Raw genomic sequence first — 27,088 nt, forward strand, 5'->3', positions numbered from 1 at the left:
TAAAATTCAGACAATGCCAATGACAGAATATGGAATACATATTGCCTCATAGCTCATAAACTATTGAATATTCCACAGAGAAAGCATTGTAGGAAATGTCCAGGAGAATGTGTAGAGTAAGACAAACCTGTCTAATCATGTGGAACGGTGTGCTACATCTAGAAACACAATATTTCTACACCCTCTTTTTCCACAATGTAACTTAATGGATATGAAATACATATTGACTCATACAGAAAAAACTATTCTATACGCCGCAGTGAATGTATTGTAGGAAATGTTTAGGAGACTATATAGAATGTTTATGTGCAAAAGCATCAAGGGGCACTGTGTATTTGCAATTGTTGCTGTCATTTTACTCCACCCATCCCATGCAACTCAATGGATATGAAATATACACTCACCTAAATGATTATTAGGAACACCTGTTCAATTTCTAATTAATGCAATTATCTAATCAACCAATCACATGGCAGTTGCTTCAATGCATTTAGGGGTGTGGTCCTGGTCAAGACAATCTCCTGAACTCCAAACTGAATGTCAGAATGGGAAAGAAAGGTGATTTAAGCAATTTTGAGCGTGGCATGGTTGTTGGTGTCAGACGGGCCGGTCTGAGTATTTCACAATCTGCTCAGTTACTGGAATTTTCACGCACAACCATTTCTAGAGTTTTCAAAGAATGGTGTGAAAAGGGAAAAACATCCATTATGCGGCAGTCCTGTGGGCGAAAATGCCTTGTTGATGCTAGAGGTCAGAGGAGAATGGGCCGACTGATTCAAGCTGATAGAAGAGCAACTTTGATTGAAATAACCACTCGTTACAACCGAGGTATGCAGAAAAGCATTTGTGAAGCCACAACACGCAAAACCTTGAGGCGGATGGGCTACAACAGCAGAAGACCCCACCGGGTACCACTCATCTCCACTACAAATAGGAACAAGAGGCTGCAATTTGCACGAGCTCACCAAAATTGGACAGTTGAAGACTGGAAGAATGTTGCCTGGTCTGATGAGTCTTGATTTCTGTTGAGACATTCAGATAGTAGAGTCAGAATTTGGCGTAAACAGAATGAGAACATGGATCCATCATGCCTTGTTACCACTGTGCAGGCTGGTGGTGGTGTTGTAATGGTGTGGGGGATGTTTTCTTGGCACACTTTAGGCCCCTTAGTGCCAATTGGGCATCGTACAAATGCCACGGCCTACCTGAGCATTGTTTCTGTCCATCCCTTTATGACCACCATGTACCCATCCTCTGATGGCTACTTCCAGCAGGATAATGCACCATGTCACAAAGCTCGAATCATTTCAAATTGGTTTCTTGAACATGACAATGAGTTCACTGTACTGAAATGGCCCCCACAGTCACCAGATCTCAACCCAATAGAGCATCTTTGGGATGTGGTGGAACGGGAGCTTCGTGCCCTGGATGTGCATCCCACAAATCTCCATCAACTGCAAGATGCTATCCTATCAATATGGGCCAACATTTCTAAAGAATGCTTTCAGCACCTTGTTGAATCAATGCCACGTAGAATTAAGGCAGTTCTGAAGGAGAAAGGGGGTCAAACACAGTATTAGTATGGTGTTCCTAATAATCCTTTAGGTGAGTGTATATTGCTCTATAAAAAAATACGCTGCAGTGAATGTATTGTAGGAAAAGTTCAGGAGAGTGGATAGAGTAAATATATGCAAAAAAATCAAGGGGCACTGTGTATTTGCAATTGTTGCTGGCATTTTACTGCGCACATACCATTGGCCACAATGTAACTCAGTGCATATGAAATACATATTGCCCTATACAAAAAAAACTGTTCTATACGCCGCAGTGAATGTATTGTAGGAAATGTTCAGGAGACTCTATAGAATGATTATATGCAAAGAAATCAAGGGGCACTGTGTATTTGCAATTGTTGCTTGCATTTTACTCCACCCACCCGATTGGCCACAATGTAACTCATTGGATATGAAATACACAGTGCCCCTTTGATTTCTTTTCATATAATCAATTTATAGACTCTCCTGAACATTTCCTACAATACATTCCCTGCGGCGTATAGAATAGTTTTTTCTGTACAGGGCAATACATATTTAATTTGCATTGAGTTACATTGTGGCCAATGAAATGGCCGGAGTCAAACACCAGCAACAATTTCAAATACACAGTGCCCCTTGATTTCTTTGCATATAATCATTGTATTGAGTCTCCTGAACATTTCCTACAATACATTCACTGCGGCGTATAGAATAGTTTTTTCTGCACAGGGCAATATATATTTCATATCCTTTGAGTTACATTGTGGCCAATGAAATGGCCGGAGTCAAACACCAGCAACAATTTCAAATACACAGTGCCCCTTGATTTCTTTGCATATAATCATTGTATTGAGTCTCCTGAACATTTCCTACAATACATTCACTGCGGCGTATAGAATAGTTTTTTCTGCACAGGGCAATATATATTTCATATCCTTTGAGTTACATTGTGGCCAATAGGATCTAGGTTGGGTGGAGTAAAATGCCAGCAACAATTGCAAATACACAGTGCCCCTTGATTTTTTTTGCATATAATTATTCTACCCACTCTCCTCAACATTTCCTACAATACATTTTTACTATATATACTAAGCAAAGTGTCAACATCGATACATTTAATATTATTAAAATCGCGTTTTACCGCGGACTTCTACTTTGAAGGCAAAATCCGAAAACCGGAAGTCTTATTGTTGCTACGGAATCTCTAATGTTGCCAGCATGACGCTAATCTGCAAGCGTACAGTACACAGCAGTCGCGAAACACGCCCCCTTTTTTATCCTGCCGGAGAGGAGCTATGGGAAGTAATCGTGCGTAATGCTCCAGCAGACGGTTGGCCAATGTTATTACAGTTTTTTTGGATTGCTTACACACTAAAATTAAAAGTAGTACACTATTAGCAAAACCTTACACTCGAGAAGCAAAACATCAGCCCATTTTTGCACAACCATAAGCACATTGTCAACCTCACACTTGTTGCAAAACTCTACTCACAGTGATTTGCAAAACACTAAACACACTTAACATACATTACACACAAAAATCTATCATGAAGTCACTTCCTTGCAATACCAAAGCACTGACTGTCAAATTACCACACCGTCCAACCAGTTGGTTCAACACAGTCATCAGGTGTGCAAACACTTGTTTGCTTAATTGTAAACACACCAATCAGGTGTATAAGCACTATAAAAAGCAGCAGGTGAGTTCATCGGTCTTCAAGCACAATGGAAAGAGTCAGAGAAAGAGTAAGACGAGGAGGAGGACAAGGAGGAGGAGGAGGAGGAGGAAGGGGAGGAAGAGGAATCAACAGAGGAGGAATCAACAGAGGAAGAGGAAGAGATGGAGGCCATGCTGGAGGTAGAGGTAGAGTTAGAGGAAGACAAGAAGGTGCTCAAAGAGGACCGAATCTGACAAATGAGATCTGCGCAACACTGGTTGACCACGTTGTCAACCACGGCCTGACGCTGGTTGATGTCATCATATCAAAAACATCTGCACGGTTTCAGTAACTGCTTACAGTGTTTTTTTTTCTACATAGGATTGAGGGTCAGGAACGACAAGGGGGAAGGCCTCCTATGTTCACAGAACAGCAAGAGAGGGAGATAGTAAACATGGTTTTGGCCAACAATGCTATAACACTCAATCAGCTCCAAACTAACATTGTCAATAACCACGCCAGTTTCAACGATATCCATCAGGTCTCAACATCAACACTTGCACGCATCCTAAATAAAAACCATATTCAAATGAAGCAAATTTATCGAGTGCCTTTCGAGCGCAATTCCGAAAGGGTGAAATGACTGCAGCATGATTATGCAGAGGTATGTATTCACTTTAGCATTGTGATCTTGCATACTGTCTCATAATCTTTTACTGTAATATGTATACTACATCTACACTAAACTACACAATTTTGCCTGACACTGTTCTTCAGAGAGTTTTACGAATGGATGGAGAGGAGATCCAGCATGAGTTCATTTACATAGATGAGCCTGGGTTCAACCTGACGAGCACACGAAGGAGGGGAAGAAACATCATTGGCCACAGGGCTATAGTCAATGTCCCAGGGCAACGTGGGGGTAATATAACACTCTGTGCAGCCATTACACAGAATGGGGTCCTCCACCACCATGCCCATATGGGCCCTTACAACACAGCACTCATACTTACATTCTTGGACCAATTGCACAACATAACAGCAGCAAATCAAATCGATCATATGCAATACATTGTTGTCTGGGACAATGTGTCTTTCCACCGTTCTGCTCTGGTTCAGAACTGGTTTCAGCAACATCCACATTTCACCGTCCTATATCTTCCACCATACTCTTCATTCCTCAACCCTATAGAATAGTTTTTCTCGGCATGGCGGTGGAAGGTATATGATCTCCGTCTCCAAGCCATGGAGGAGGCATGTGACCAGATGGAGGTAGCAGCGATGCAAGGATGGATTCGTTATTCAAGACGTTTCTTTCCAAGGTGTCTTGCTAATGACAACATTGCCTGCGATGTTGATGAAATTCTCTGGCCAGATCCAGCTAGGCGAAAAGACAATGTCTATATATATATTTTTTTTTTTTTTTACAGTAAACTTACAGTACAATACGTAAAGTGACATTTTGTTACAGTATTATGAATCTCCATGTCAACATTTTGGGCGTGTTGAGAAATGAATGAGTTTCTTCAGTCTGCAACATTGGTCTTGTGTAGTGTTTGGTGTATTTACATTATATTTGTACTTTGTTGATGGTAGCCTACTCTAATCATAGGGAAGTAGAAGTGCTAAAAGTGTTTTAGGTTTATCACAGCAGAGTGTAACTCGTGCTAACAGAGTATAGTAATGTGAAACGTGTGTGTTTCATATGGTAACAAAGTGTGGTTTTTAAACAGAAGTGTATAGTTTTTACAAGAATGTTTAATTATGCAAAATACCAACTTTTAAGGTGAGATAAGCATTATTTGTGTCCTTTTTCAAGGCCGACATGAATATTCAATCAATATCACTCTTAAATGTTCCCAGTGTATATATGATGTGATGTATTCCATATTACATAATAACTAAGAAAAACACCATTGCAAGTTGCCTGAGATTTCATTTTTTTATGCAAACAAAGCATTCATGCTCTTAATTCAAACATCGAAAAACCCAAGTGAATAGGGAAAAAAACACCATGAAACTTCCCGTGAACAGATCTACAGATCACATCTTGTTTCTGTATATTTTCTTTCATGTTTGTAACTTAATTGCTTTGCTTTCATCTGTCTTCTTCTGTAAGTTCCATAGGTCACTCCGCATTTCTGTATATTTCCTTTGGAGTCTGGCTTTCGCTTTCTTCTGTTATATTAGTTCTACAGATCACATCTTGTTTCTGTATATTTTCTTTCATGTTTGTAGATTAATTGCTTTGCTTTCATCTGTCTTCTTCTGTAAGTTCCATGGGTCACTCCGCATTTCTGTATATTTCCTTTGGAGTCTAGCTTTCACTTTCTTCTGTTATATTAGTTATACAGATCACATCTTGTTTCTGTATATTTTCTTTAATGTTTGTAGCTTATTGCTTTGCTTTTTTCTGTTAGATTTTTAGTTCTGTAGTTCACTCCCTCTGTAAATTGGTTTTGGTAAATTGTTTTTTTACCTTTCTAGTTTGCTTGTGTGCCATTTGTCTTTGAATTTCATTTTGATTAGTAATTCTTTCTGCAGTCCTTTTCCAAGTTCTTTGGTTACCCCTTGCCTTGGTATACTTGAGGACTACAACTCCACATTTAAACAAGGACATTGGTCATCACTCGGACATGCACACATTGCAGTGCATTACAGCCCTGATTTTCAGCATTTGCACTGGTGTGTTGTGCATTGTTTTTTACAGGCACACAGGATCATTTCCAGGCAACTTTCAGGTATTGGATTCTGTGACATAAGAATCGCCATGTTTCCATCCCATGTCCAAGGGTAAAGGAAGCTCAGGTGTGGCATAGTGAGCATTTCTCCAAACCATTGCCTGGTAGTGGAGCGCATCGCATGTCGCCGGCATTGCTTCTGGTTTACCTGTCCTGGAGAAAAGTATATGCCTTGCTGCATCAGTCTGTTTTATGCACATCATATATTCTACAGACAAAAGTCTCTGAAGATCTTTGAGTCTCCTCCGTGAGATCACCAATTCTGAGGTTGCTGAGCAATTGATGGTGCATTTTCCAGACTTTCCACAATGTACTTTTGGTGTGACTTGCAATGTATGATGTGGTATCACAACCAGTTAGTGCATGAAATGCTACAAGGCTTGGTGCTGAAACCTTTGGCAGTTTGTTAAAAACAGTCGTCTGATTGGTTGAGCTGCTTTTGTGCGTCGTGTCCTGGTAGCACCCTTGGTGGTCTCTTCTCTGTATCTGTCAAACACAACGTCTATCCAGGTAACCACATCATGTGTTGTAGCAATCTGTCAGTTAATGTCACAGTCAATGTATCAACTACTGGTTGATACAAGTCTTAGATGGGCAACCCACCATTGACACCAAAAATGAAAACCCATAGAGAAAGTTATAGTATGCATCTCTACATTCACATTATGGAGTCTGTGAGGGCATAGTCCATAGGAACTTAATTCAGGACTACCTGGCCAGACAACTCCTTGCTGTCCCGGGTCCGAAGTCCTATTTTTGTCTTGACTACTTGCCTATAAAAGGTCAACAGACTTTTCGAACCCTCTATTACCATCTGACAATTACATTCATTTCTAAGGAATAGGTATTTTTGACCTACTGGTCATCTGAATTTTAAATATTTGGAACGATCTGGTCTTAAATATTCATTTACAGTACAATTATAATCTCCACCTGCCACAGCCAGAAGAGGACTGGCCACCCCTCAGATTCTGGCTCCTCTCTAGGTTTCTCCCTACGTTCTGACCCTACTAGGTATCTTTATAAGCACCTTGTGACAACTGATGATGTAAAAAATAAAGTTTCAAAAATCCATGTTATTGATTGATTGATATTCCCATTGATGGCTTTCCTCATTTAACTGATTCTAGTTAATGACATGCCCTGGTCAACAAATTAACAGTCAGATATTTTTGAGTTTCCTAGTACCAATTAGACCATGACACTTTTTTTTTTTTTTAATTGCAACTCTTAAAGATTTTACTAAGATAACTTACTTGTTCTGTGTCAACTTCATTGCTCTCAGATTCATATATTGATTGACGTAATAAAAAAATATTTTTATGAACACTGTAGGAGTGGGTAATTGACACAAGTCTGAGCTTTCAACAATATATCATGCAGATATACAACAGTATATTGATGCAGAGGTGTCTGGGAAGGTATTTACTGTAAACCTGTAGCCTATGTCATGACGAAAAAACAGAAGTGATGGAAGGATGTGTTTTATTGGCCCAATGAAACATTGTAGGCAGTTATGGCACGCTAACTAGCACCACCTTCTGGGCAAATTAGTTTACTGTGTGACTATCAACACTATCTAATACATTTAAAACAAACCCACTTAGTACTGTGTGATGTTTAATTTGTAAATGTCCTTGAAAATGGCAGATGGTTTGCCATGTATGGCTGCTCAGGGAAACACATTTTGAAGAGAAAAGACGCGGGAAAAGACAAAGTGAGAGGGAAATTGTTTATTGAAGAGAGATACAGACACAGAAAGAAAAGAACCACTGATGTGGCAATTCAATTCCCAAATTGTTATATCTATCTATATCCTTGCACAGACAATATACTTTCATAAATGGGAACCACATTTGTTGATGTTCTGCTTTATATTATATGATCTCCTTTCTACAATTAGCTTTGGCAATACAGACTTGTAACTCGTGCCACTGAGGCAGTCTAATTTCCAGATAGAGAAGTAGAGCATGGTAATACTAGGGACATTGAGAGAACAAGCGCTAGATTGTAACAGGTTCATTATAGTCAACATTTCCCTATTCATTATTAATACCTATGTACGTATGTATATACAAGAGAACACAGTTTCAAAGTAGGACTGGCCCACACATATACACACTTAATAACTGACAGAGAGCATGTTAGACAAATCCACCTTAAACTGGCACACTAGCTGACTGGACTCAGGACTGGAGAGGTGGAGGGAGATGAGGGGGAGAGGAGGTGAGTAAGAAGATATGTGTTACACATGGAGACATTTCTAAAGCAGCCTGTGATCTGTCATGAACACGGGGGGGGGGGGGGGGGGGCTGAATCCTGAAGATAAAAGCTAAATTCAAAATGTTATCATGTTCTCACACAGGGATATGTCCATCTGTCCGAAACTGTAGGAAGTCATATCTGTATACTTCTCATTGTCTCTTTGTTTCAGGAATACTTCCCTTCCCTCCATCTCTCCAGCCAGCCTCTGTGAGTTTGAGCCTAAAGGTGTGAGGAGGATCGCCACTTGAACAGTAAAACAGCAATACAGGCATACCAGACGCCGTTGACAGGGTTAAGTGCATGTGTTGAGGCTGGTTTATGTATTCTGAATAATACACTGTTGGTGTCTATCCTCAGCCTTGGCGGTATGTGTCTTGGCTGCTGCTACCACAACACAGGAACAAATCACACCATAATCCAACATCAAATGACTCTCAAGGGTCTTGATTTATTAACAGCTTGGACCATGAAAACAAATACAACTCAAACATCAACAAACATGCAGACGGATAATCCATGCACACACGTTGGCACACACTCACACACACGCACACACACATCAGCAAACCCACACACGCACACACACACACACAAACATGCACACACCCACGCACACAGTCACTACACTAAAACGTCCTTTCATCTCTAAGAGAACACCTAGCCAATAACACATAGGAAGGGGCTGTTGTACAATATATATTATATAATACTAAAAACCAACTGGGCCTATATATAGGCAGATTATTCCCCTTCCCACACGCACACAAACAGAAACACACACAAACATGCAATAAAAGTAGCCTATGTGCCATGCTGCATTTTGTCATGGGTGGGGCCGTGCCACTGCTGAGCATAGATAGTAACAGAAGCAGCAGGTGGAGGTGGGTGGAGGTGGGCGAAGGGCAACGTGGGCTTCTACGGGATCTAGGCAGGGGTGAAAGTACGCCGGTACGGTCAGGTACGGAGTCCCGGCAAATAAAATAGCGGGGGTTGGCCATACTGGTAACAAGTCATCACAATAACTACCAGGAAATGCCCCCAAAATGCTATAAGGAAATACTACACCGCTATTTAACATTAGCCCATGTCAGATGCATGAACATGAGCAAATTGACTTGAAAGGGCAGAAGGGTATGCCCACAAATGTGTTCTAGTGGCCAAGACGGAGATGAGCGTATACAGCATACAGTGGACGCATCAATTTCAGACTACAGGTGTTGTGGTCCTGTTGACAGTCACCGAAATGTAATGTCATTCATGTTATTACAGTTTCAGAAATGTTTTGTAACACTCCATCCTTTAAATTACAGGTGCGCAGTGCACTGTTTGGATGCTGGAATTATCTGGAGAGTATAAAAACATGCACAGGTTTGACAACTGGATAAAAACAAATCATGGCAGGTCGTGTTTATAGGTAATACAAGGTAATACACGATCAAGGATATGTGACAAATCGGCCAGAGATCAGAGGCTACTAGAAGAATATGTATTAGATTTATGTAATGGTCTATGTAATACTATTATACCAATAAATTATTTTGTACCCGTAAGAAATTTGATCTACTTTCACCCCTGGTTCTAGTTAAGGGTGACGTAGGTTCTAGGGGCTGGAACTCAGTCGGAACCGGATCTGCTATGCAAATCTGCACCGGAAGTGAGAACAAGCGCACATACAGATAGATACACCACAAGACAAGCACCATACTGTACACAGATACATGGACATCGATGGTCACCTGGCGTGAGGTCAGACGGCACATATTTCTGTGTCTGCACTAGTGAGAGACCAAGGATAAACAGCAGAGGGGCTTGGGGATGATAGAGGATGTTACAGGAAAGGATGAGGAGGGTGAGAGGATGGCAAAGGGAAGGGCGAGCGCTAGAAGATTAGTTGAATGAGCACTAGGCCCAGATGAGATCACAAGCCCTTCTGGATGCTTATGATGGAGGAATATTTCTTGTTGGAGAAGGAGGAGGTCGTCGACTGGGGGACAGGAAGGGAGGGTAGTAATGTTTAGAGGCCAAAGTGGGACCGAAAGGGAGAACAAAAAGAGTAAGAGAAAGAGAAGAGAAGTAGAGAGTTAAGTCGAAGAAGAAGTCGAAGGGTTAAAAACAGGCAGTTAGCTCTAGCATAGAACAGGCGTTAAAAGAGAAACAGTGACTACAGAGGATCAGAGTGCCATCCTGAATGTGGAAGTGGTTTTTGTCAACAACAGGATGTAGGCGGAATAGGATGCCTTGGCCTGGCCTCACCTGGGGATGCTGGGAGGAGCCCTGTTGGGGCGGCTGGGAACCTGGGGACTGTCAGCACTGTTGTTGAATGGCCCCAGTGGTCCTGGGCGGTTGGGAGGAGGTGGAGCCCCTCGCCCTCCTCCAGGACTGGGGCGCTGGCCTGATGACATCCTCCTGGAACCAGTGGGGCTGGTTGGAGGTGACCTGGGGGGGAAGAGGTGGGGTAGTTGGGTGTTACACATTCCAGACATTCCAGATATCATAGGCTTCACTTTTTTCCTCCCTCACATCACGGTTAGTATCTAGAGTCTAGAGGTCACCATCCAGACTGCTACCAGGAGGTTGCCTACCTGTTGCTTCCACTGCGCCAGTCGTTCACAGGCGGAGGCATAGGGGTGGAGATGGTGGAGGTGGAGATGTCTCCTATGATGGCTAGGGCCTCCTTCAGGGACTGGTGGGTCCTGAGGACCTCGTCCCTCCTCTGGACCTGCTCCTGAGACTCATCCATCAGTGCCCCCTGGTCCCCGGCAGAGTACAGCTGCGCAAGCAACTCTGCATTGATGAAGTCCTTAACCTGGAGGAGAGAGTTGACCAGTCAATCAGCCATTCCGATGTGGTTTTAATGTCTTCGTTACAGTAATGGTTTTAATTGCCACACAACAGCCCGGCCTGTTTGATTTAGCTGTCCTGGTGCAAAGGACCCCTGTAGGAGCAGAGGTGCCTTACATTAGTGATCATAAGATGCATGATGGTCTTTGGCATGAGGTCACGGATGCACTTGTTGACGATGGCCATGTAGGACTCCACCAGGTTGCGGATGGTCTCCACCTTGCGCTCCAGCTGAGGGTCCATGGAGAAGTTGTCCTGGGATGTGGACGAAGAGCTGCCCCCCTCACTCTCCACCTGGGTGAAGAGAGCTTTGAGTTTCAACATTCCTGTATTTAGCAGTATAAACTTGTGGCTTGTATATTCATATGCAAAAAGCTCCTTTGCAAACCACTGACCGATGACAAGCATAATTAGTGCTTTTTATTACACACAGAAATCACACATCTCTGTACAGCAGCAACCTTAAAGATGACTCTGTGATTTTTGCGAATAACAAACAATTTTTAAACCTTTTGTTTTGGGCTGGATGTGTAATGTGTTGTTTATATGTGTATAATCTCAGTCAGCCATGACACTCCAGTTTTAAAAGTGACTGGTTTTGATGACATGGGGCAGATATTGGCACATACACAACATGACCTAGTACATCGTTTTCAAGGACCTGTTTTGGATCAAGAGTGCCACATGTACTACTAGCGGCCAAAACGTACAGAATGCATCTTTAAGACAGTCTTATAAAAATTATTTAGCAAGGCATTCTATAAAATGTAGGATATCAACCAGATGTAGCCTATATCTACTATGACTAGCATCTTCATCTTTACACTTACATCAATCTTTTCCAAGAAAGAGACCGATGGAGAGAAGGAAAATAAAAGGAGGTAAAATGGCTTCATTTGGAAAGGGTACGATGGGTATAATGTAACAGTAGTGTAGCATGAGACGTGAGCGGTGGACAGTCATGGTAATATGGAACAGAATAACCAGGGCAGATTGACTGACACTAATGTGGTATTCCAGGGATGGGCATTTGTGTTGGGATCAATTGCGCTTCAATTCAGTGAAAAGGCTGAGTTGGAATGGAATTTAGCCCCACTCTGACGGCCAGTACAGGTTCACTCACATTAGAAGATCTTTCAGGGTAGACTCCAGCACGCAGAAGAGAAGCCCTCCAACTGTCCACCTCATCCTGGGTGTCACAGGCTAGCTCAAGGAAACGGTTGTCCTTGTATACATTCCTGTCAGACCCAACACAAGAAGAAGTTAGTTACACTGCTTCCAGTTCATCATAGGGGTCAAGGCCGAGGATGTAAAATGAAGCGTAAGTCAGCAAGCCTTCCAACCTCTCTAGTTCCTGTCTCCCTCTACAGGCCATTATTATTAGGCAATATTCAGACTGGAATATTTTATGTAAAAGTCTACTTTAAAAATAAAGCTGTCCGGAACCTAAAGGTTTTATTCAGCTATCCCCACAGAATGTTTTGTTTCCAATTAGCATTCCTGGGTTATACCTCTTTAGGGACAGCCAAAGAAAACCGTTTGTTTCCTAACGTGCTACAAAATTAAAAGCAACACTGTTAGGATGTATCTGTCTGGATCCAGACCTTTGCTCTGTATTGAAGATGGCAAAGGCATGCTTGCTGGACATAAAGCCTTTCTCCACATCGCGCACCTTCAGGTTGTCCAGAGGGAGCATGTATTTCTTCTCCTTCTCCTGAGAATGACACAGAAAGAGAGGAGACATCAGCAGGTTTGTCCATTACATATACAGCATCTCACAAAAGTGAGTACAACCCTCACATTTTTTGCTAATAATTGATTATATCTTTTCATGTGACAACACTGAAGAAATTACACTTTGCAATAATGTAAAGTAGTGCGTGTACAGCTTGCATAACAGTGTAGATTTGCTGTCCCCTCTAAATAACACAACACACAGCCATTAATGTCCAAACCGCTGGGGTACACCCCTTAATGAAAATGTCCACATTTTCAATTAGCCATTTTCCCTCTCCGGTGTCATGTGACTCGTTGGTGTTACAAAGTCTCAGGTGTGAATGGGGAGCAGGTGTGTTAAATTTGGTGTCATCGCTCTCACACTCCCTCATACTGGTCACTGGAAGTTCAACATGGCACCTCATGGAAAGAACTCTCTGAGGATCTGAAAAAAAGAATTGTTGCTCTACATAAAGATGGCCTAGGCTATAAGAAGATTGCCAAGACCCTGAAACTGAGCTGCAGCACGGTGGCCAAGACCATATAGCAGTTTAACAGGACAGGTTCCACTCAGAACAAGCCTTGCCATGTCGACCAAAGAAGTTGAGTGCACAAGCTCAGCGTCATATCCAGAGGATGTCTTTGGGAAATAGATGTATGAGTGCTGCCAGCATTGCTGCAGAGGTTGAAGGGGTGTGGGGTCAGCCTGTCAGTGCTCAGACCATATGCCACACACTGCATCAAACTGGTCTGCATGGCTGTCGTCCCAGAAGGAAGCCTCTTCTAAAGATGATGCCCAAGAAAGCCCGCAAACAGTTTGTTGAAGACAAGCAGACTAAGGACATGGATTACTGGAACCATGTCCTGTGGTCTGACGAGACCAAAATAAACCTATTTGGTTCAGATGGTGTCAAGCGTGTGTGGCGGCAACCCTGTGAGGAGTACAAAGACAAGTGTGTCTTGTCTACAGTCAAGCATGGTGGTGGGAGTGTCATGGCCTGGGGCTGCATGAGTGCTGCCGGCACTGGGGAGCGACAGTTCATTGAGGGAACCATGAATGCAAACATGTACTGTGACATACTGAAGCAGAGCATGATCCTCTCCCTTTGTAGACTGGGCCGCAGGGCAGTATTCCAACATGATAACGACCCCAAACACACCTCCAAGACGACAACTGCCTGAAGCTGAGGTGATGGACTGGTCAAGCATGTATCCAGACCTAAACCCTATTTAGCATCTGTGGGGCATCCTCAAATGGAAAGGTGGAGGAGCTCAATGTCTCTAACATCCACCAGCTCCGTGATGTTGTCATGGAGGAGTGGAAGAAGAATCCAGTGGCAACCTGTGAAGCTCTGGTGAACTCCATGCCCAAAAGGGTTAAGGCAGAGCTGGAACATGATGGTGGCCACACAAAATATTGAAAATAATAGGGGTATACTCACTTTTGTTGCCAGCAGTTTGGACATTGATGGATGTGTGTTGAGTTATTTTGAGGGGACAGAAAATGTACACTGTTATACAAGCTCTACACTCACTACTTTACATTGTAGCAAAGTGTCATTTCATCAGTGCTGTCACATGAAAAGATATAATCAAATATTTGCAAAAATGTGAGGGGTGTACTCACTTTTGTGAGATCCTGTAAGCAAATGCAAAGGTCAATATTAGGGGTAATGTACACTTCTTCTATGATCTCTGTGTGGTAGATTGGGTCTCTTGTTCGGGTTCGATTTTGAGTTGGATGATAATCCAGGGAGTAAGGGCGAGAAGGAGAACGTGGAAAGATGAGTGGAGGGTAGAGAGAAGTTTGGGGGAGCCCAGGAGACAGAGAAGACGTAAGGGAGCCCAGAGGGGAAGAAAGGCTGGTGGAGCCCAGAGGGGAAGAGAGAGGGGAACGGGAATGACGGGAGGAAGAATGAAAAGTGGGAGGTAGCACGGGGGAGGAGAGGGAGGTTGCGGAGGGGGAGACTACATGTGGTAGTCATTAGTGTGTGGGTCAAGACACAGTCATTCTCCACGGTACGTTTGTAAGTGAGGGGGAGGTGGGGCCGGAGGAAACCTGGCTCCGGTAAAGAAAGAGGAAATACAGATGTGGAGGAGCACAGGGGACTCTGGGAATGTGCTGCAGTGTGAACAGTGTGCACGAGAAAGTCAAGGTTGCAAATGTGGATACTAGTCAAAGACAAGAGTTAACAGTGCAGTCACATTCTCTAGCCCACAGTCCATATATCCCCCCCCCCACCCTATTCATCCTCACCCCTCCCAAACTCCTCATCCACATTCTCTCTTTCCCTCTATCATCCCTCCCCCTCTTATTCCTTCAATATTTCTTCTTTCCATTCCAGAGGGGCCCACTTCCTGTCTGATTTTTTGGGGAGCGAGAGAGAGAGTGAGAGAGATAGAGAGCAAGTGAGCCAGAGGGAGAGAGCGAGAGAGATTAAATGACAGCCTGGCGTTAAGACTCAACATCTGGTACCGCTTAACAGCACATAGAGACAGCGAGTAAGAGAAAGAGGGAAGGAGTGAGAGGAAGAACGTCCAGAGTGAAGAAAGAGAGACCTGAAGATTAAACAAAGCGACAAATTTAGAAAAAAAAACATTTCAACAGTGGTGCCTAAATCTGACCCCTTGCTGAGAGATACTAGGATGTCCCTAGGTAAAAGACAAGGGGATGAGTAGAAAACAAGAAAGTTTGCAGACTTTTCTACGCTGTATTCCCCAAGGGGTCAGTCCAAGCCATATATGGTCACACGGGTCCCTCCCTTTTCCTCCATCTCAGTCTTTTTCCCTCCCTCTCTGTAAACCTCTCTCTTTTTTGTCATATCCCCTCCCTGAGTGCTCAGCCAGTCTGTCCCGGTCGGTCGTCTGAGTGAATGTGCCACGTCAAGCCTGGATACTCTGCATGGCCGGCATGACCCGAACGGACCGCGAAAGGAAGCGACACCCCACAACACAACAAACAAACAAAGAAACAACAGAGATGGGGGAGAGGAGAGTTGACGCTGACAGGTGAAACGAGGTTTTGGGTGTTTGAGAGGGGGATGCCTACTTCTTGATGCCAAAATGGAGGAGGATGAGGAGGAAGACAAGCCAATCCGCAACCCTGCTGCCCACGGAATGACTGTCTGCCTGTCCGGCTCCGTCCTCCCAGTGTTCAGACTACCTGTTCATTATCACACTGGTGTACAGTAGTCTGCACATTGGTTAGACTGGGCAGGGAAGCCTCTTCTCTGAGTGGAAACATTGGCTTTCAACAAGGTTACATTGATGGGCTCCACCACAACCCTCTCTATAATCTGTCGTCTCTAATGTCTGCCGGGTATCGGTTCTCACTAGGCCATCTTACGTGTACTTACTGAATATTATGACTGCATTTTTTAAAACTTCTTTTTTACTTCATGCAATGAATGTATATCATCGTTTTCCTAAAGAAAATACCTATGCCAAAAAGAAGAAGAAAAAAAACGGTCCTAATCCTAATCTTAGACCAATGTGTTGTAATGTACTTAAAACGTAGTAAAAATAGAGTACACCAGCAGTAGAAATCTGTAGGCTCCAATATCTCTGCACAAAGAATGCAGCCCTAACTAATGCAGTATATGGGGGAGGGAGCAGCAGCAAAGGTTCCATAGAATCAGACACAGCCAGGCAAAGAACAGTGGTCAGTCCATCCATCCAACCCCTGGTCCAAACAGAACAAAATACAGTATTTCATGTTGGGTTGGGGGAGCTACACTAACTATATGTTGCCGGAATATACAGTGAAACTCAGATGTATAATACTAGTTAATTTAATTATAATGTGGCATTTGGTCTGGATAATGTCCCAATACAGGGCAAGCAGCACACATATCATTTAGCTGATAAGGGAGAGGCCTAGTGGTCAGGGAGTTTGGGGCGTTTGGTGGAGGATGGTGTTAAGGGGACCTCTGTGACACTGTGGTTTTGTTGGGTTAACTGACTGTATTGGAGTTTGAATACTGTCTAGGGAAACAGTATCAGTGATGGGTGTAGTACAGACACTAGGATTAGCTAGATGGTCTTAGGAACACTACAACTGCAATATTGGGGGTGGCTGTAGATTTGTATTGGTGATTTGCGGTTTAGATAATGAAGGGGTATTGGGTTCAGAGACAGAGAGGGAGGAATATTGCCATTTAATGGGGGGTTTCTCCCCACTGAATCATTGGAGGCTGTTTGGATTACTTGTGATATTCCTGCCAAGAATGTGTTCAGTTCCAGAGCAACTGGCAACTGCACCAAGAAATGGGCGGGGGTTGGGGATGGGGGGGCAGTGTGTGTGTGTGTGTGTGTGTGTGTGTGTGTATGTGTGTGTGTGTGCGCGTGCATGCGCGTGTGTGTTTGTAGAATAAATACACCAAAAAAAGATTTTTTGTTGTTGAATTTCATAGATTCATAAAACAACTGTTTTAACTATTTTAGTTCATTATTAACCATCCATCATGCGTTATAAAGCTAATGCATACGCACTGATGTGTTTAGATGTGTGCGTTTTCATGTGAGTGATTTGGGATGGTTCCAATTGTGCGAAAGAAAACCAAATGCCTTAACTCCCAGTGGAGAGAGAGGAGAGGTGGAGGGAGAGAAAGAGAAACAAAAAGAGGAGGGGGGACAAAAAAATGGACAAAGAGAGGGAGACAGAAAGAAAGAGAGAGGAGGTGTTATAAAACACCTTAATGTACGGTATTGTTGTTGTGTATTGACCACACACTGTATATGGAGGATTTGAACCATGCACACTGCCTGTAACGCAATCAACTATGACCTATGTGATGAGGTCATCTGCTGACCCGTGAACGGCTGACACCGGGAGTTGCCGTGTGTCTGCCTGTCTACACTTGCTGTGCAGAACTTCCTGGAACCTGTACAGCAGGCACAGACAGGCAGACAGACACCAGCCCGCCAAGCTATGATGGACGCAACACACAGCCAATCAAGGAGCACCGTGCATTGTAAGTGAAGCACGTATGCCACTTATGAGCCAATGGGGCACCGACGTGGAGTCAGTGGATAGTCAGTAGGTCTGGTTTATATTACTCCCTCTAGAGAGATATTGGATAAAATACTTATGACATGGGAACTGGCATGAGATTAAAAGTGCATATACAGAGGTGTGAATGTTCTACTATTTGTTCACTGTGTTCTTCTTTCTGCCAGACATTAAACAGAAAGCAGGTCTGTATTTGAGGGAACTGGTGTTCCCATCTGCCATCACCTGCAACCTTACCGTGACTGACTACTGCATCCATCTAACTCACCTCATCGTCCTTGAACCAAGACAGACTCTCAGCGGTCAGCACGAACCAGTACTCTTTAGCGCCCCCTTTGATGATGCTGATATTGTTGATGGTCAGCCAGCCCTTACGGATGACCTGTAGAGAGGGCAGGGTGCAGAGGTTAGAGGTCCGAGGATTAGAGACGGTGTCATAGTGTTGGTGAGCGAGTGATTTCCAAAGAGAATCGAGTGAGAGGTTAAAGTACTGAAGACGTGTTATGTCCACATGGAATCGTCACCCACTGCAGCCCATTCAACCCCATTCTGTCTGGGAGTGGCAGACTACTGTACCCAAACCAATTAATGCACAAAAGTGGATGAATTAATAAACAAATGCAATGAGAAAGTGTGTTGTGTCTCCAAGTGAATCGATGATGTCTTCAGCGTGTATCATTTCTGGGTAATGAGAGCAGAACTTGTGACGGTGTAGTTCAGATGGGTGACAGTCTCCAGGCACAACAAGGCACTGTGGTGACAGACAACAAACACGCATCTGTGTCACGACGTTAAGAAGAAGTGCTTCATTGCATCGTCAAACACACAGCATTAGCATCATAGCATTAGCATCATAGCATTAGCATCATAGCATTAGTGCTACACCAGTGTCCATTGTGTTAGGTGGGTAAACCAGCCTGGGCACACAACAAGCCAGTGGCTGTCAGAGTGTCCAATGACTATTTATTTAGGACAACCCTGAACCACTAAGGGGGTTACCCGAAAAGCATATTCAGAAAGTTTTTTGTTGAGCCTCGGCACAAATCATTTTTCCAACACCATTTGTAGTGGGAGGCTGATTGTGACTGGTAACCCCCTGTGGTCAAAGGGATGAGGTAATGTGGTAATGTAAGCTGTTACTCTTACAATCAGGCCTGAGGCAGGAGGAGAGGAGGCCTGAAAGAGGAAGGAAGTGGGCCGTTAAACACCTGGGGTACCACGTTATTTGGGTATCAAGTCTGGACACAAACTCACTTCTAGAACCTGCCACACCAAATATGTCATGGCATATACATTCCAATACTTGAGGTGTACTTCATTTAGCTTGGAGCATACTGTATATATTAAGTATTAGTTTAATAGTAAAGCTGGCAAGAATTTGAAACTATTTGACATACGCTACCAGTCAAAAGTTATGGGTAAGTGTGTCCAAACATCTGACCGGAACTGTATGTATTGACTGACCAATAACCAATGATCCGTGTGAAAGTGGGTGTTAGCATACCTTGGCTAAAGTTAGCATACCCTGGCTAAAGCTCAAAAAGCTATAAACTGCTGCACTATCAACATTGCCACAAGAAGGAACCTCCCTCGATGGACATGAAGAACAACCCTATCCCCACCGAGTGATACTCACCAACCAGAGCAGACACCCAAAACTGGGCGCCTCAGACTCTCACTAAGGGTTTGGGATGAAATGCATGGGGGCACCTTGACGACATAGAAAGGGGTTCAAACACGGTGATGAAGGTACAGAGAGCTTAAAACATCCTGACAAAAGTGCCAACTGAAAAATACACATTAAAAGGTCCCCCAAATCAACATGAAATGTAAAATGGTGCAACACAGGTAATAATGTATGTATAGTGTGCAGTTGTATACATACCGTGTGTACGAATGAATGATAGCGTCTCTAACAACGCCTCTAACATGAATGTGAGTGTGTCTGTTTGTGGTAGTTCAGATCCTCCACCACATCTCACCTGGCTCACCTGGTTGACAGCACTACTCTGCTTATTACTCTGCTTGCTGCTCTGCTGTGCACTATGGAGAACAGACAGACAGAAAGACAGACAGGCAGAGAAACAGACAGGTAGAGAAACAGACAGAAGCAGACAGAGAGGAGAGAACATTAGTGCCAAAGAAAGGCTAAAAGGCATAGACAGGTCTGTCTGCAGGTATTCACACTCCATTTCGGCTGGTCATTAAAGCAGGCCTTGTCGGTAATTTACTTAGCGAAGCCGATGAAGTCCTCATGGTTAGTGTTGATGTATGAGAGCTGGACATCGATAAGCAGCAACACCTGTAGTTGGACAAAGAAGGATTTGGTCAACAATGGACGGATGCTGAATTAATAGTGGAGTGTCACTAGATCACGGTTAATAATTGTATGCAAACAGGTTATTTGCATTGTGTATGTGTTTTTCCCTCTTGGTTCTCACGAAGTACACTCTTTAGTATTGCATATTACCATATGTCTAATCCCAGCCTATGGCACCAAACTACAACAGGAAGAAAGTGGTCAGAAAATGGAAAGCATCTGTGCCAGACATTAGGTGCGGTGTGCTAAAGGGTTGTTATAAGCAACTGTCTGGTGTTTTCAGTGAGATTTGTAACCTCTCTCTGGCAGAACATATGTGTCCAGAGGAACCCCACCTGCCGAAAAGACTAGCCCACTATAGGTTTTGTCATCTTTACTGATGAAGAGCTTTGAAAGGCTGGTTCTCCCCGGCTACAAAAGGAGGTGTACACCTGGGGGTTGATGACTCGGTCTTGTCTCTATTGCATTGTGCCAACAACCACCTAGAGAAGCAAAAGACGTGTAGTACATCAGGATGGGATTTATAGATATCTTCAGTTCCTTTAATACAATCCAGCCTCGCTTAATGAGTCAAAAGCACCAAAACCTGAATATCAATCCCCATCTCATTTGTTTGGGGTCCTCTCCATCCTTTCTGACACACAGACAACAGCTTGTCAGAAAGTCAACAGTCTCTGCAGCTCCTCCAGAGCTCCACAGGATCACCAGGAGGGTCTTCCCTCTCAACTCTGCTATTTACTCCGTACACAGAGCACACAGTAATTATGGACACAGCAATGGTATAGTCAGAACTACCTAGATCTCAATGTAACAAATAGAAAAGGTCTGTCATTGACTTGAGAAGACACCAGCAGCTACAGTACCATCCCAGTTGTTGAGATTAATGAACGGATCATTGAGCGAGTGGAGGTCTACAAATCCAGTACCGAGGAAACAACAACGACAACAAGCTCACCTTTAAAAGACACACTGAACACATTCACTCAAAATGTCAACAATGCATGTTCTTTCAACGGAAAGGTTTAATGTACATCAATCATTCCTCCAGGCTGCACTGAGCAATGGTATACTGGTTATATACCACTACCCATCATGCCCTATTGCTCAAGTATAGCCTGACCTCTGGATACAGGTATAGAGGTGTCCGATGATTTATTTGATTTCTTTATTCTGTTTACAGAATATACAACAGAATGCTTCTATGCTAATGTTCATTTGTTGTCTACTTGTTTTTGCGTTGTACGTTGTTATTTGTCACAACTACGATTCATCACCGTCCATTAAGGTCCCTCACAGAAACAAAAAGTTATTTGAATATAATTTTTATTGTGTGTATGAGCCTGTGTATGTGTGTGTTTGAGACAAAGTTGTAGATGTTACCTGGTCTTTTGCTTTGCTCTCTCTGTCTCTGATGTGTGAGGTCACAATTCTCTCGGTTTCCTCACGCAGTCTAGGAAAACAATCCAGCTGAAAACACGCACAAAAACACACACCCACACAAAGACACACACACACAAACAAACAAAAGCACACATCACATTCTATTACAGTTCATCCTAGGAAATAATACAATTTGAAACACATGACTGACTGACAGATGAAACGTTACCTTGTTGGTACATTGGCGCACAGTATTGATCAGCTCCTGAATGACCATGTCTACACATTTAATGCACGGTTCCTTGATCTTCACTATCTGCTTCTTAACAATGGCCTCAAATGCCATGTCTGGAGTAAACAGGCCAGTCCTGCAACACAGAGAGAGATGGCGATTGAGCGAAAGAAACAAACAAAGACAGAAAGAAAAAAAGACAGAAACAAAGGTGGAGAGTAATAGAAACAAAGGGACAGAGAGAAAGTAGTGTAATGAATGGAGAATGACTGAGTGAGGAAGGAAGATCTACAGAGTCAGGAGGTGTGAGTGATAAACAGAAATAATTTCATATGATCACAGTTGAACACCCACCTGATACCGTGGATGTTCTTGATGGCGTAGCTGATCTCCCTCCGCATCTCCTTGTCATCACATTCCATCTGGCAAAGAAAGAGTGACGGAGAGTGACAGAGAATGACAGAGATTATGACAGAATGACAGAGAGTGAAAGAGAGTTACAGAGAGTTACAGAGAGTGACAGAGATTGACAGAGATTGACAGAGAGACAAAAAGAATGACAGAAAGAATGACAGAAAAATGACAGAGGATGCCATAGAATGAAGGAGAGAGAATAAAAGAGAAAGGTCAAGAGACAGAATCAGAGGAAATGAGAGACTGAATGAGAGACCGTTTTTTAGTTTAGCACCCTATGAAATAAGATATGCAAGAGAGAAGGTGAGCTTTTTTGTTATCTAGCACCCCATGAACCAACATATGCATCAACCAGCAGTCTGACCTTGACCAGTTCGAAGGGGAATCTCTCGTGGAAGATGCGGTTGATTTTTGCTCCACCAGACAGCTCCACAGTGTCCACCTGATCTCCTGAGCCCTCTATACGCTTCTCAAAATCCACTGAGAACTGCTGAACCATCCTACACAAACACACAACAACAATTCAAAACGTAAATTTCGGACGCTCCCGTATTTAACGGAGCTGAACGAAGCTGAACGGAGCTGAACGGAGCTGAACGGAGCGGAACGGAGCTGAAAGTAATTTGACAAAAGCTTGATGGATTGTTCAAGTGTAGAACATGTCGACAGGCTCACTGCAGCAGTTGCTTCGTCTTCCGTCCCGGGTCATCAGGGCGGTATCCGCGGTACTCCTCGGCCTCCTTGTCCAGAGCCAGGAGTTGGGTCTGCAGCTTGCTTCGGAACGCCGGCAGCGTGTCACGGATGTGGTTGGTCAGTTGCTATGGCAACACACACAAATAAATTGATCCTAGACATAATGTTGCTTTGCAAGCCTTTAGGCTAGGAAGAAAGGAGGCAATAACCTGTAGAAGAGGAACCTCTTTAACAGCCTAACGTTAGCAAGCCACTGCAGTCTGTTCATTAGCGTACCTGGTTGAGGACTTTCTGCAGGCATGGGGTGCCCATCTTATCGGCCATGTGTCTGTAGGCAGGGTGAGTAAGAAAGAACTTCCTCTCCGCAGCCATCGCCATCTTGATGTCCTTCTTCCCATCAATGTCCTTCTGACTGCGGTTCACCACTCCAATATAACCTGGCAAAAGGGTTGGTTGGACGGTGGAATGATGGAGGAGACATGAATGAGATATAAGACAACCTGATGGAAACTAAACATTAGTCCCGAAGAGAAAATCTAAACGCTGATATAAAAAATATCGCTTGACACCGAGATGGAGAGAATGAGACCAAGAGGGAGAGAAAAAAAACAGAAAAGGATGTCTCACCTCTCCTCAGGGGAAGCAGCTTGTTCTCCAGCACCTCCCTGGCATCTGTTCCCTCGTCCATCAGGTCCAGTTTGGTAATCACCCCTATGGTCCGTTGGCCTGGGGTCAGGGGGGCAAACGTCACTCAGTAAAAACACAAATTTCGCCTTTAAGGCTGGCTTCACGGTGGACGCCTGCAGGATCTCACATTTTAAACACCTGGGTAGGTGTTTAAAACATCAGCTAAATGTAGTAAGACATACACACATCCAGGGAACCTCAGCCGGTGCTGGAGTTCAAAGAATTCACGGATAAAAGGATAATGCCAAACACTGCTATTAATGCTGCCAACATGAAATGCCTGAGGGTCTAAACACTGGATGTACAATATGAGAAAATGAAATAGCAGTGTGTGGCGTTATACATTTAAATATCAGCTAACCTTGTCATACAATACAGAAAGTGATCGACGTATTACCCTGGGGGTCCACGTCTTTGGCCAGTTTGAGGGCGTCTGAGTTTGCCAGGTCTGAGTTGGCTGGGGTGACGGCTAGGATGAGACAGCTCTCCCTGCAGATGAACTGCATGATCATGTCTCTGATCTGCTGCTCAATGTCTGCCGGCTGATCGCCCACTGGCACCTTGGTGATGCCTGGCAGGTCGATGAGTGTCAAGTTGAGTACTGCAGGCAAGCAGGGGGACAGGAGGACACATAGTGAACATGACCGGACCACACCGGGTTGAGTAGCAGGGGTAGAGAGAGGGAGGGAGACCTGAGTGTCTGCGTACTGTGTATGTTCCATATGGAGTCCTGTGTATGTTCCATATGGAGTACTGTGTATGTTCCATATGGAGTACTGTGTATGTTCCATATGGAGTCCTGTGTATGTTCCATATGGAGTCCTGTGTATGTTCCATATGGAGTACTGTGTATGTTCCATATGGAGTACTGTGTATGTTCCATATGGAGTACTGTGTATGTTCCATATGGAGTACTGTGTATGTTCCATATGGAGTACTGTGTATGTTCCATATGGAGTACTGTGTATGTTCCATATGGAGTACTGTGTATGTTCCATATGGAGTACTGCGTTTAATATATACAGTATCTCACAGAAGTGAGTGCACATTTTAGCAAATATTTGATTATATCTTTTCATGTGACAACACTGAAGAAATGACATTTTGCTACAATGTGAAGTAGTGAGTGTAGAGCTTGTATAACAGTGTACATTTGCTGTCCCCTAGAAATAACACAACACACAGACATTAATGTTTCAACCGCAGTCAACAAAAGTGTGTAAACCCCTAAGTAAACATGTCCAAATTGGGCCCAAAGTGTCAATATTTTGTGTGGCCACCATCATGTTCCAGCACTGCCTTAACCCTCTTGCGCATGGAGTTCACCAGAGCTTCACAGGTTGCCACTGGAGTCCTCTTCCACTCCTCCATGATGACATCACGGAGCTGGTGGATGTTAGAGACCTTGCGCTCCTCCACCTTTCCATTTGAGGATGCCCCACAGATGCTCAATAGGGTTTTGGCAAGGCAGTGGTCATCTTGGAGGTGTGTTTGGGGTCGTTATCATGTTGGAATACTGCCCTGCGGCCCAGTATCCGAAGGGAGGGGATCATGTATGTCACAGTACATGTTGGCATTCCTGGTTCCCTCAATGAACTGTAGCTCCCCAGTGCCGGCAGCACTCATGCAGCCCCAGGCCATGACACTCCCACCACCATGCTTGACTGTATGCAAGAGACACTTGTCTTTGTACTCCTCACCGGTTTGCCGCCACACACGCTTGACACCATCTGAACCAAATAGGTTTATTTTGGTCTCATCAGACCACAGGACATGGTTCCAGTAATCCATGTCCTTAGTCTGCTTGTCTTCAGCTTCAACTGTTTGCGGGCTTTCTTGGGCATCATCTTTAGAAGAGGCTTCCTTCTGGGACGACAGCCATGCAGACCAATTTGATGCAGTGTGTGGCGTATGGTCTGAGCACTGACAGGCTGACCCCCCACCCCTTCGACCTCTGCATTTCCCAAAGACAACCTCTGGATATGACACTGAGCATGTGCACTTAACTTATTTGGTCGACCATGGCGAGGCCTGTTCTGAGTGGAACCTGTCCTGTTAAACTATGGTCTTGGCCACCCTGCTGCAGCTCAGTTTCAGGGGCTTGGCAATCTTCTTATAGCCTAGGCCATCTTTATGTAGAGCAACAATTATTTTTTTCAGACCCTCAGAGAGTTATTTGCCATGAGGTGCCATGTTGAACTTCCAGTGACCAGTATGAGGGAGTGTGAGAGCGATAACACCAAATTTAACACACCTGCTCCCCATTCACACCTGAGACCTTGTAACACTAATGATTCACATGACACCGGGGAGGGAAAATGGCTAATTAGGCCCAATTTGGACATTTTTACTTAGGGTTTACTCACTTTTGTTGCCAGCGGTTTAGACATTAATGTCTGTGTGTTGTGTTATTTTGAGAGGACAGCAAATTTACACTGTTATGCAAGCTGTACACTCACTCCTTTACATTGTAGCAAAGTGTAATTTCTTCAGTGTTGTCACATGAAAAGATATAATCAAATATTTGCAAAAATGTGAGGGGTGTACTCACTTTTGTGAGATACTGTATATATATGAACACAGTAATCACAGAATATATATATGTCCTAAAGTCGAGGCCAAATGTATTGAGATTTGACCCTTGCACTTTACTTAAATAACGCACCATTTCTTCAACAAAAAAAAGTGTTGAAATTAAAACATATTTTGGTATCAACTGTGTTTCTTTTGTTTGCAGGTGATCAGAACACAAAAAATGGAAATCATTAATTAAATCTTAGCTTTTATCAGAAAGAAATCCTAGCAGGTCAAGCAGGATGATGTACTTTTACTTTGGAATTTAACTCACATTAGATCAACTACCACACAGATTCAAGCTCACCGTCAGACACAAAATAAGACTTAACTCGCATCATACTGTCACCAACTCAATGAAAGAGTGTTGTATGATGGGAGACAATAGGATCCCAATGCTTTTACAATTTCCCAAAATGCATCTGGACATGTTACAATTCTTCTGGGACAATGTCATGTGATCATGTGAGACCAAATAGTGTGTTTACAGAAAACGAAATGAAGCCTTGAAAGAAAAGAACACCTTCTGCACAGGCAAACGCAAAGGAGGTTCAGTGATGTTTGCACTTGCTTTGCCACCCCTGGCATTCTGGAGCACAATGTCTAACCCAGTGTTAGAAAGTTGGGTCTTTGTCGAAGGTCATGAGTCTTCCCTAACACACTTCAAAAAACACCCAGGAACAGTTTCAGCCAAAACGCTATTCTGTTCTGAAGTGGCCAATAATGAGTCCATATCCAGTCCCATTGAAAACTGTGGAAAGATCTGCAATTAGCAGTGTACCTTTCAAATCTGGGAGAAACTGAGCAGTTTCCACAAGAAGAGTGGGCGAAGCGCAGGAAGTTCATCCATGACTATATAAGTGCTTAATTGCTGTTATTTTGGCCAAAGGCTATTCTACCAAATGTTGAATCTAGGGTGTCAATAATTTTGTCAATGCCATTTCTGTTTATTTTCATTTTTATAGGGATATATTAGGTTCTGAATCAAAAACAAAGGTTCTGTAAAATGAACAGTGACCTA

General features: G+C 43.5%; 1 protein-coding gene across 4 annotated transcripts in view; it reads right to left on the minus strand.

Annotated features, from left to right (window-relative positions):
- Nucleotides 1–7,652: 7,652 nt before the first annotated feature.
- Nucleotides 7,653–27,088, minus strand: part of dnm3b (dynamin 3b) — a 25,428-nt gene continuing 5,992 nt past the window's right edge. Inside the window, exons 5-22 of one of the 4 annotated variants that reach the window (XM_010890337.4) lie at nt 23,891–24,094; nt 23,434–23,532; nt 23,083–23,243; nt 22,789–22,931; nt 22,478–22,613; nt 22,054–22,121; nt 21,697–21,835; nt 21,468–21,554; nt 19,999–20,069; nt 19,759–19,810; nt 18,036–18,149; nt 12,645–12,754; nt 12,164–12,278; nt 11,871–11,876; nt 11,158–11,334; nt 10,782–11,005; nt 10,453–10,635; nt 7,653–10,183 (exon numbers count right to left, since the gene is read on the minus strand). In XM_010890337.4, the coding sequence (XP_010888639.1) occupies nt 10,138–10,183; nt 10,453–10,635; nt 10,782–11,005; nt 11,158–11,334; nt 11,871–11,876; nt 12,164–12,278; nt 12,645–12,754; nt 18,036–18,149; nt 19,759–19,810; nt 19,999–20,069; nt 21,468–21,554; nt 21,697–21,835; nt 22,054–22,121; nt 22,478–22,613; nt 22,789–22,931; nt 23,083–23,243; nt 23,434–23,532; nt 23,891–24,094 (2,135 nt within the window). In that variant the 3' untranslated portion in view covers nt 7,653–10,137. Of the gene's footprint in view, nt 10,184–10,452; nt 10,636–10,781; nt 11,006–11,157; nt 11,335–11,870; nt 11,877–12,163; nt 12,279–12,644; nt 12,755–18,035; nt 18,150–19,749; nt 19,811–19,998; nt 20,070–21,467; nt 21,555–21,696; nt 21,836–22,053; nt 22,122–22,477; nt 22,614–22,788; nt 22,932–23,082; nt 23,244–23,433; nt 23,533–23,890; nt 24,095–27,088 lie in introns of all 4 variants that reach the window. The other 3 variants (XM_010890318.4, XM_010890346.4, XM_010890327.4) reach the window with 3 other exon arrangements.

Source organism: Esox lucius, chromosome 3 (assembly GCF_011004845.1).
Source record: "Esox lucius isolate fEsoLuc1 chromosome 3, fEsoLuc1.pri, whole genome shotgun sequence".
Taxonomy (NCBI): domain Eukaryota; kingdom Metazoa; phylum Chordata; class Actinopteri; order Esociformes; family Esocidae; genus Esox; species Esox lucius.